The sequence below is a fragment of the Lepisosteus platostomus genome, chromosome 5 (assembly GCF_059453375.1).
Source record: "Lepisosteus platostomus isolate fLepPlt1 chromosome 5, fLepPlt1.hap1, whole genome shotgun sequence".
In the NCBI taxonomy this organism is placed as follows: Eukaryota; Metazoa; Chordata; class Actinopteri; order Semionotiformes; family Lepisosteidae; genus Lepisosteus; species Lepisosteus platostomus.
In genome coordinates this window covers 57,625,550-57,637,209 of record NC_142615.1, presented here as the reverse complement: position 1 = coordinate 57,637,209, position 11,660 = coordinate 57,625,550, and the positions used below count along the sequence as shown (strand labels likewise).

Sequence of the window (11,660 nt, the reverse complement as noted above, 5' to 3'; positions counted from 1 at the left end):
GCTCAGGCCCTGTGTCATATACAGTGATTCTAGGAAATGGACAGAAAATGTGGTGACATGTTGATCAAATAAGAAAATGTTATTTAGATCCCAGTCCATCACCGGATAGATCCTCAGAGCGAGATAGAGAATGCCAAGAAGAGCTGGAGCCTCTCCCAGAAGAACTCGTTGGGTCTCAGGAGAGTTCTGATACAGAATGTGGTCCTGCTGGGGCACCGCAGGAACCAGAGAAGGCATCCCCAGAGAGTGGAGACTTACCGGCTGCACTGAATGAGATGTTCTCCCACCTCCTTGAAAGACTATGTTACATTGGAGTGAGATTGTGTTCCGGAAAGGGCAAGAATGTGTTCTGATCTCACGAAGTCAGGCAGTCTACCCTGAACTTCCTAGACTATGGAATTTGCCGTTGTGTAAAAAAAAAATCTGCTATTCCATACTCTGAACATTTATTGAGAAACAAGAGTTGTTAGCTTTAGAAGGAGGGAGTGTAGTAAAGTGATATATATATATATAAATTAATGTAAAAGTAATATTGGAATTACAAGTAATAGTTCATCAGATGGCTTTACACCATTTTCCTAAGTTGTAACCTGGCTGTTATAGTTCTGGCGCCAGTTGAAAGTTGAAGTTGAAGAGAACTAGTGTGAGAACTAGTGTGAGAGTAAGATATCGGATCGATAGTGTAATGTTCTCTACAACCAAACTTTACTTTAATATATAGTTCATTGTTCCACACCCACCTCTGTGTCATTCTTTGCTTCATGTGAAGATACAAAAATGTGAACTCTTGCTCTTCAGATGGAAAGAGATTGCATTTGGAATTGCATGTAATTAGATGGTAATAAGAATATGCTCAGTAGAAGGGGTGTAATTTTTTGTCTGTTAATCATAAAACATAATCAGCAATTATGGACCACAATTTTTATATGCCGAGGTTGTGAATATTATAATACCTCTGAAGTCACATTAAAACTTCCTGTAAAATTAAAAACACAGAAATACAAGAGGGCATTGAACTGTGTCCAGGATACTCTAAGGTAACAAATCCTGCCCCAGAAAGTGCCCCTTCTCCCTTTTGAGCTACTGCCCACCAAAAGGTCTCCGCGCGTCTCTGGGAGATATCAAGAAGCTAAGCTTGTGCTATGCTTCAGTGGCGGGTGTAGAAGACATGCTGCTGTACACAGAGAGCACATTGAGCTCCTTGGACATGAAAACTGCCAGATGGTTAAAACTTCTCTCAGTGAACAGGATATCCTGTGTCCGAAATCCTGAGGTGCCTTTCTTCCTCTCTTGTCATACAGAATTTATCATTAAGGACAATCACATATGGCTTGATTTTGTTAAATGCAAGTATTTATTTCCTTTCTGGAACAACTTGTTTTTTGAGGAATTCATACAATTTGCAAAATATGAAATACAAATCTTGCTTAACGGTGCAGAAGAAATACTGCCAGCTAGCATGAAAAGGACTTTTTATTTTTCTTTAACCAAAAACCTGCATAGGGAGATGTAGAACAAAAATCCACTTGAGACGTTTTCTCAAAAGGAGGGGAGGAGGGTTGTGGAAGGGCAAAAAAATGAATCTGTTTCGTTACGAAAGGCGCATGTCGCAGGTGATTCACTCCTCTTCACTAGGTGGCGATAGGAGGTGCAGTGAAGTTTATATCCGGCTGAAGAAACTCCTCTTTCTCAGCTCCGCTTCTCGGTTGTCTTGAAGCCGCGGCCGCGCGAACGAATGACGTCATCATACTGCGCGACACTGCGTGTATTTCACCCACGTGTGGGTGAGTGAATCATTTTCTTTAGATAATTTGTTAAATGACTTCAGGTTCTGAATACGTAACGTCTCGTCGGTTGTGTTTATGCTTGAACAGAGCACAGCTCTGACAACAGAGTCTGTGAAGAGTAAAAATAAAGAAGCTGTTCTGTTTAAACTTCGGAAGTCAGCCTTTGTTTCTGACCGACTCTGAAGAAGGATGGCGGAGTGCTTGTTAAATCTGCAAACCCAGCTTGACTCTTTCATGCAGGTTTTGCTCAAATCGATCGTGTATGAAGTTTCAGAAGTTTTCCGAAACAGGATTTCTGACTCTGAGGACGAGTTTCAAGACAAACTCCTCAGCGTCTCCCAGATCCTGGTGAGACGGGCCGTGTTTAAAATCACACAGTGTGTGGAGGACAGTGTCGGGAGTGAAATGGCGCAGCTGAAGAAGGAAAACGAGAGCCTGAAGTGGAGACTGCAGCTGTGGGAGAAGGAGACGGGAACAAGAGGAGATCAGGGACAGACAGATCGTGTTGGACACACGCTTCCCTGTGAAGTAACTGCAGAAATAAAAGAAGAAATGGACACGGAACTGCAGCTCTCAGGTCAGTGTGGTGACTTGTATGAAGTCAGAGTGTGTGTGTGTTAAAAACCAGTGTCTATAACTAACTCACTGGTGAGATTTTTTAAATAACAAACTTTATTTTAAAGAAAACATCTCACAATAGTGAACATTCTCATTATCAGTACGCGTTCTAACAAAGTATCAAACTGCCATCAAATAAACTTTCCTCACTGGTGAGAATATAGTGGAGAGATGCATAGTGACGTGGGAAAGACGTGTGATGTAGCAACGGGATTCTTTACTGGAAACTGAACTGTTTTGTCCGGTTACGGTGCTGAAAACACCTCGTTCACATTCAACAATTGTTCCACTGAATCAATTTGTAGTCCAACGTCATTAGAAAACAACATGTATAAATATTATTTTCACGTTGTATCGGTCTAGATTTTATATGTATACTAATGATTGTGTAAATAAAAATTTTTTTGATTGGTTTAGATTTTACCGTCCTCCAGGGTCAGTGTCTGTATTAACTCCTCTGGAATATTAATTCAGTGTGTCTGTATTAACCCCTCTCTCTCTCTAAGTGTATTGTTTATGCACTGCACTGTCCAGTCAGTGTGTCTGTATTAACTCCTGTCTCTTTCAGTGCTGTGTTAATTTACTGTAGTGTCCAGTCAGTGTCTGTATTAACTCCTCTCTCTCAGTGCAGTTTTAATGTACTGTTATACCCAATCAGTGTCTGTATTTACCCCTCTGTCTTAGTGTAGTGTTAATGTACTGTAGTGTGCAAGCAGTTTGTCTGTTAACCCACCTCTCTCTCTCAGTGCATTGTTAATGTGCTGTAGTGTCCAGTCAGTGTCTGTATTAACCCCTCTCTTTCAGTATAGTGTTAATGCATGGTAGTGTCCAGTCAGTCTGTCTGTATTCACCCCTCTCTCTCAGTGCAGTGTTCATGTGCTGTAGTGTTCAGTCAGCATGTCTCTATTAACCCCTCTCTCTTAGTGCAGTGTTAATTTGCTGTAGTGTCCACTCAGCCTGTCTGTATTAACCTCTCTTTCGGTGCAGTGTTAATGTGCTGTAGTGTCCAGTCAGTGTGTCTGTATTAACCCCCCTCTCTCTGAGCATTGTTAATGTACTGTCATTTCAGGTTTGTCCGTGTCTGTATAAATGCCTCTTTCTCAGTGCAGTGTTAAAGTACTGTAGTGTCCAGGTAGTCTGTCTGTATTCACCCCTCTCTCTCAGTGCAGTGTTAATATTCTGGAGTGTCCAGTCAATGTGTCTGTATTAACCCGTCTCTCATTGCAGTGTTTGTGTGCTGTAGTGTCCAGGTAGTCTGTCTGTATCCACCCCTCTCTCTCAGTGCAGTGTTAATATACTGGAGTGTCCAGTCAGCATGTGTGTATTAACCCCTTTCAGTGCAGTGCTAATATGCTGCAGTGTCCAGTCAGTATGTATCTATTAACACCTCTCTCTCAGTGTAGTGTTAATGTACTGTAGTGTGCAGTCAATTTGTCTGTTAACCCACCTCTATCTCTCAGTGCATTGTTAATGTGCGTGTTCATGTGCTGTAGTGTTCAGTCAGCATGTCTCTATTAACCCCTCTCTCTTAGTGCAGTGTTAATTTGCTGTAGTGTCCACTAAGCCTGCCTGTATTAACCTCTCTTTCGGTGCAGTGTTAATGTACTGTAGTGTCCAGAAAGTGTCTGTATTAACCTATCACTTAGTGCAGTGTTAATGTGCTGTAGTGTCCAGTCAGTGTCTGTATTAACCTCTCTCTCTCAGTATAGTGTTAATGCACTGTAGTGTCCAGTTAGTCAGTTTGTCTGTATTAACCCCTTTCTCTGATTGCATTGTTAATGTTCTGTAGTGTCCAGTCAGTCTGTTTGTATTCACCCCTCTCTCTCAGTGCAGTGTTGATGTACTGTTATGTCCAGTGTCTGTATTAACCCCTCTCTCTCTCTCAGTGCACTGTTAATGTAAATGTAATGTGATTGTGATATTATTACAGTAGACTTACTTTTTACATGGTAGTTAGGTTTCTGACAAAGCTAAATCAGAACACCCCCTTATACCCACATATTCCGCTATGTGTAAACAACCCAAATTGATTGTGAGTGTACTTGTATGCATGTGTGTAGTTTAAAGCTTTTTAGATCACATGGCCTCAGCTATCACTACTATGCTGATGATACTCAAATATACATCCATACCAAACCTGACGCTAATGTGTCTGTCTCTATTCTATTTAGTTGCATCTCCCATATAAAATCTTGGATGACTCAAAATGTCCTTCATCTTAACTATGACAAGACTGAAGTCATGCTTATTGGCACCACCCATCAACTTTGTAAAACCAATGCTGTAACTCTATCTGTAGATAATCTTATACTTGAGCTTCAGTCTATATTGAAAAACTTAGGGATGATATTTGACGTTTGACCCATATGTGCAGCAAAAATATTGCTCCACTACGCCCTATGTTATCACTAACTGTGGCTGAAAAGTGTTGTCTAATCTTGAATCGACTACTGTAATGCTCTACTCTCTCCACATTGATCAAACTTCAGTATGTCTAAAATTCGGCAGCCAGAATCCTGACCAGGTCTAGAAGAAGTGTTCACATTACTCCTATCCTGGAGTCCTTGCACTGGCTTCCTGTCAAGTTGCATGTCTCAGTACCTGTCTGGTTTATCACCCTACTCCCCACGTCACAACCTTCGCTCTTCTAATTGTGTTCTCCTATCTGTCCCCCAGTCTGTCTACAATCAATGTGTGACATGGCCTTCTCCTGTTATGCCCCCAAGCTCTGGAACTCTCTCCCCAAGGATATCACAGAGTCACCTTCTCTAAACTCCTTCAAATCCAGACTCAAAACCTTCTTCTTTAGAAGACCCTTCATTGAACTGTTCTTTACCCCTCTGCTCCTACTGTATTTAGTACCGCCATCTACTGTCTCCTCTAACTATGTGTTCTCATCGTGCTTATTTTGTGTTGGCATTCTGTAAAATGCTTTCAGAAGCCACCTTTAAAGGCACTATATAAAATAAAGTTTTTTATTATTATTATAAAGATTTTGTCTTGTTCTGTGTTTACAGGCTCAGAGGCCCGTGCTCTCTCTGAGGCTGGGGAAAGGGCTCCTCTTGAACAGAAGCACAGTGTGGAGGAGTGGGGCTCCAGTCTGATGCAGGAGACAGCGCTCACTGCTCCAGAAGGGAAAAAGACTCTCAGTGAGCAGCACACAGAGAGCAGACAGATTATTGAGGTTCTGGACTCTGTGCCCATGATGCAGATGAAGTCTGAGAGTGAGACACCTGGACTCTTAGTATGTGATGATTTTACAGAGAAGATGAATAATCTGGACACAAACAATACTACACAAGGTTGTAATGAACTGGGCTGTATCTCTGTACAAGAGCACAAAGAAGAACTGGGTGAGTTTAATCTTACAGAGCAGGACATGGGTCCCCAGTTGATTGACCCTGCAGAGCAGCAGACTGATGTCCCTGGTGAAGAGAACAGTACTGAGATACAGCACCGAGAGGAGAGTCAGTACAGGGAGGAGCAACAGCAGCTCCTACAGGGCTTGATAATTAGGCCTTGTTCTGTTCAAGTGGAGAGACTGTCATTGCAGAGACAACCATATGATCCCTTAGTATCTGATGACTTTACACACAGGTTTAATAATCTGGTTACTGAGAAACTTGTTGAAAGTTTTAATGAACTGGAGAGTATGTCTGTTCTTGGGCAAAGAGAGGAACAACTGAATGAACTGGACGGTTTTAGTTTCAGAGAGCTGGAGAAGGAGCCCCAGATGATTCACACTGCTGAGCAGCACACTGAAGGTCACGGTGGAGAAAACACAGCTCAGTTTCAGCACACAGAGCAAGGCCATTCCATGGAGCATTTGCAGAATAAGAGACCCCAGCACGATCAGAGGATGAGGAAGAATCACTCAAGGCCTTGCTCAGATGGAGTGGACAAACTGCCATTATGGCACAGGGAGAAGCAGCCTTTCTGTCAGTCTAGAATTTCACAACCCTACCAGCACCTTCACACAGGAGAGAGACCGTTCAGCTGCAGTCAGTGTGGGAAGAGTTTTAGTCACTTGCACCACTTAAAACGACATCAGCACATTCACACAGGAGAGAGACCATTCAGCTGCAGTCAGTGTGGGAAGAGTTTTAGTCATTCAAGTAGCTTAATACCCCACCAGCACATTCACACAGGAGAGAGACCATTCAGCTGCAGTCAGTGTGGGAAAAGTTTTATTCGGTCAGGTGACTTAAAAACCCACCAGCGCATTCACACAGGAGAGAGACCATTCAGCTGCAGTCAGTGTGGGAAAAGTTTTATTCGGTCAGGTGACTTAAAAACCCACCAGCGCATTCACACAGGAGAGAGACCATTCAGCTGCTGTCAGTGTGGGAAGAGTTTTATTCGGTCAGGTGACTTAAAAACCCACCAGCGCATTCACACAGGAGAGAGACCATTCAGCTGCAGTCAGTGTGGGAAGAGTTTTAGTTACTTGCATCTCTTAAAACGACATCAGCACATTCACACAGGAGAGAGACCATTCAGCTGCAGTCAGTGTGGAAAGAGTTTTAGAGAATCACATGATTTAAAAAGGCACCAGCACATTCACAGAGGAGAGAAACCAGTCAGGTGCAGTCAGTGTGGGAGGAGATTTAGTCGGTCAGGTGACTTAAAATCCCATCAGCGCATCCACACAGGAGAGAGACCGTTCAGCTGAAGTCAGCGAGGGAATAGTTTTAGTCAGATAAGCCACTTGCAATCACACCAGCACATTCACATAGGAGAGTAACCATTCAGCTGCAGTTAGAATGTTTTTTCCAGTCAGGTGACTTAAAAACACCAATCTAATCACCAGGTCAGTTATCAGTCAACTAAAATGTCTTTCAGTGCAAGTAGGCATGTGACATCCGAAGAAGGCTCCACAGCCGAAACGTTTATTTTCTTCTCTTTTCAGCATGGAACAAACCTTTACTTGTTCCTAAAATATCTATTAGTCACAGTCACTTTGTACTCACCCACTTTTGAGTTCGTCTGGTCAATTAAATTATGACTATACTATTATTTACGGTTGACTAAAATAGAAATAGCTCTTGTCACAGAGTTTAATTTATGTGTATAATAAAATGTTTTTAGTTTTATTCAATTTTAAAATGAATTAGGTCTAAACTGAATAAATTTCATTGTCAATTGAATTTAATTCCTTATAGTCTTGGAATGTTAATTTTAGTCTTGTTTAATTTTACAATTAAGACTGTTCTCATTGGATAGGCTTGTAATTGTGTAATAGCTTTTAACTTACCATGTTATACACAGAATGTGTATAAAACAGATTAAGATCCTTAACTGTCACTCTTAAGGAAAAAAAAAGTCACACATCTGATTAAATTCTACAAACAAAAGCTCAAAGTCTTTGTTGCACAATCTAAAGTGTATTTTCCCCAGAGAGGATATATATCAAATACAATAAATATTTATACAATAAAGGGTAAATAATAAAGAACAAGATATTGTATGAATCTCTTTTAATAAGAAAATTTATTTTGGCACCATTAGTAATAATTCCATAATAGTAATTCCATATTTTTATGTTCTTTTTTCAATGCAAACTATTTTTTAAACAAGACAAGCAACATATACAGTGCCTTCAGAAAGTATTCATGCCCCATTGTTTATAATGTTAAAATGAAATTAAATATAGTTCTGAAGTCATCTATTAAATAAAAATGGAAAATTACTTAATTGATAAGTATTCACTCCCTTTGTTTTAACAACCTAATTTGGGTCAATTATCTTGAGGTCAAACTAAATTATGTTAACAAGGTACACCTGTGTTCCTTTCAAATTCACTGGTGTTCACTTGCTCGATAAATTGCACAATAAATATCACTAACTGTAAGGTCTCACAACTAAAACAGCAGATCAGATCAGTCCTGCTGTCATGAGGACCAAGGAGCTGCCTGTGGAGCTTTGAGATAAAGTTGTTAGGAGGAGAAAAGCTGGAGAAGGTTATAAAAAGATTGGCAAAGCTTTGAACCTTCCTAAGAGCCCCGTGAAGTCCATTGTAACTGAAGTGGGACGTATATATCTCACTTATCCAGCATCACAGTATCACCACTTAAGCACACTGTGAGAGGTGTTGATGGGGTCTGTTAATCAAGCCTCAAACAAAAGTTAAACTAAGATGCCATAAAGCTGACCTGCTTTAGCAGCCCCAGTGGCTTAATGCTACATAATAAAAGACAGGAACAACACCCACAAACAGGATAAACCAGACCAATGTCTGCTGCATATCAAAGGACAGAACCTAGAGCAAGACAGAGTAGGACAGAGTAGTACAAGAAGTAATTACAAATTAAGTAATTATCAAATAACAGGACAAGCACTCAGATTGTGAAACTTTCTTTTGATTGTATATATAAGAGCTTGGAAACCCTTGCAGTTTGTCTGTTCTGTGGAGCAGACCCGGTGTGCGTTTGTTGGACTTATTGAGCTCAATAAAACTGAATCTGTACAAGACTGTGTCCTGCTTCTCTGATGAAGAATTTCTCACAACAGTTGGCATAGTCGACAGGATTCTCCAGGTCTCCGGTAATTCCCAGACGGCACACAGGGTGAGTATATTAGGGAAGGACCGGAAACGGAGAATATAAAGAATCATTTATAGGGAAAAGAGTAAGGACACGTCTCTGTGAGATTCAGGGCAAAATCCCTAAACCAAGACAAGACTCGATTCCTCTGAGCTTGATTTCGAAACCAAGACAAGACGTGGTTCCTCTGAGCTCGGGGCAGGGCTCTAAACCAGGGCGCATTCCCCCTGGGGCGAGGCAAAGTCCCTAAACAGAACAAGGTGAGCTGAGAGACGATATTGTGCCAGCAAGATTCCCTCTGAGTCCAGGTGGGCACCCCTAAGGAAGCTAAGGTTAATGATATTATTAAGATTATATTATTAATAATATGAGTATAGACCAGTTGTGCTAGCAGTTAAATCACCAGTGACTGCTGAGCTGAGTGTTAAGCGAGGAGTTGGCCCTGTATGCTAACACCAGACTCATATTCACTGACTTCTTCACAAGGGTACTTGTAAGTGTGCTGGCAGCACTGATAGATCTGGAGATGGTATCTAGTCCAGATAAAACAGGGTCGGTTCTAGACCACTTAAGGAAGACTATTATAAGGACTAAAGAAAAGATGGTAAAGGGAACATGAAAACAAAAGTTTCGTATTAAGATTGAAATAAAGCAGAATAATAATAATTGCTTACACTTTCTGGACACTCCACTCAAAGTGCTTTACAGGTAATGGGGACTCCCCTCCACCACCACCAATGTGCAACATCCACCTGGATGATGCAACAGCAGCCCTAGTGCACCAGAACACTCACCCCATACTCACTCAGCTATCTGTGGGGAGAAGAGCAAGGACACCAATTCATAGATGGGAATTATTAGGAGGCCATGATTGGTAAGGGCCAATGGGAAATTTGGCCACCCCTACTCTTTTTCAAGAAAGGCCCTGGGATTTTTAATGACCACAGAGAGTCAGGACCTCACTTTTACATCTCATCTGAAGGACGGCGCCTGTTTACAGTATAGTGTCCCCGTCACTATCCTGGGGCATTAGGACCCACATGGACTGCAGGGTGAGCGCCCCCTGCTGGTCCCACTAACACCACTTCCAGCAGCAACCTTAGTTTTCCCCCAGGAGGTCTCCCATCCAGGTACTGGCCAGACTCACACCTGCTGAGCTTCAGTGGGTTGCCAGTTGTGAGTTGCAGGGTGACATGGCTACTGCTAAATAAATGGCAGTAGGTTATGAGAATATGGAAACGGAATTCATACCAATGTCGTTTAGCAATGCTAAGTCAAGAAAAGAAGTCAAACAACTTAATAACCTTCTGCCTTCCACCTCATAACCCTGGTGAGGCGAGAAAGAACAGTACAGCACACAATGCCACAGAACATGTGCTCAAAAGTACGATAAGTAAAAAAAATGCATTCTAACCTGATTGAAAGTAACAGACATTGCTTGTGGATAATGGAATACGTGATACTGTGTTTATTAAAAGTTACACAGCTGTTAAAATAGGTACACTTAAAAGTAAAATGCATACCGCGTTCATGTAATGGGTTGTAATGGACACTGTTATTTCGTATAGTTTTCACTGGGATGTTATTTCGTTCAATCTTTTTATCTGTTATCTACCCGTAGAGTCTACAGTTTTAACCGATAATTTTCTACTTATGTCTGTGAAACAGTGAGAGGGAGCTCCGTTGCCTTTCCTCATTCACACTAAAAGCCACTGATGAGCAAACAATGAGTGGAGTGACTGATTATTAAATCATTTCCCTCTTCAGGTAAAAAGTGTATAAAACACGATTATTTGCAGAAACATTATCAATGATTTGTTATTATGACAAAAGTATTTTCCGGTCTTAGTTGAGTGTATTTGTTAAGTTATATCGAGTTATTAGAACAAAGTTAGTAGCGCGAATCGTCGTGGTTAGCATAAAGGCCATGTATTTGGTATGTTAAATGTGAATGTTTTAGTGATTAGCAATTTAGTTCATGTTCAGTAATAGCCTTAGTTTATTTCACTGTTCCTGGTTTTCTATATTTATTAGTGTTTTTTTTATATTAATAACCAAAGTGCAATCACATTTATATTGCTAGTGAACGTTACATTTTTAAAGAAATACTAACGTGGTCTCGCGATATTGATATGGACCTGATCGTACTGTCACTGTTAACTGTTAACCCAACGCAATTAGATGAACATCCAGTAGAACATAAATGCCAAATTAAACAGACAAAACAAGACATGTGGTCACAACTGAAAAACCTTGGGGAAGACATTGCACAGATCAAAGAGACTATTACAACACAGCAGTCTGGGTCAGCGCCTCAAAAATGCTGTATAGTTTAAAGTAAAGTGAAAAACATACAATTGCAGCAGCCCAGCAGCAGTCACAATATCCAGAACCTGGTTACCAGCCAATGCAGGAACAGTTGTGGAGTCCATACACAGAGAGATATGAGTAGCAAAGGGAGTATGGAACAAGAGCAGCAATCAGGGCTGCAAGGTCACATAATTGACAGAGGTTTGCATCAACAAATACAATCGTAGTCGTATTTATGCTCACCACCGTGTTCAGTACAGCTCCAGCAGTGTCCGGCACCACTGTACTTCCCGGGGAAACCACAGCAATACACAGTAGAGCAGCCATACCTGGCAAAAAATCAAATACAGCAGCGCTCAGCAACGATATACGGTGCCATCTCAGTAGTACACACCATCACCAC

At 41.2% G+C, this 11,660-nt stretch overlaps 1 protein-coding gene across 1 annotated transcript; it reads left to right on the top strand.

The window, feature by feature from the left end:
• Positions 1 to 1,757: 1,757 nt before the first annotated feature.
• On the top strand, positions 1,758 to 8,874 carry LOC148670143 (uncharacterized). Its single transcript, XM_088632440.1, has 2 exons — positions 1,758 to 2,364; positions 5,423 to 8,874. The coding sequence occupies exons 1-2, from the start codon at positions 1,977 to 1,979 to the stop codon at positions 7,075 to 7,077; spliced, it is 2,043 nt and encodes a 680-aa protein (XP_088488566.1). The 5' UTR covers positions 1,758 to 1,976; the 3' UTR covers positions 7,078 to 8,874.
• The last annotated feature ends 2,786 nt before the right edge of the window (positions 8,875 to 11,660 follow it).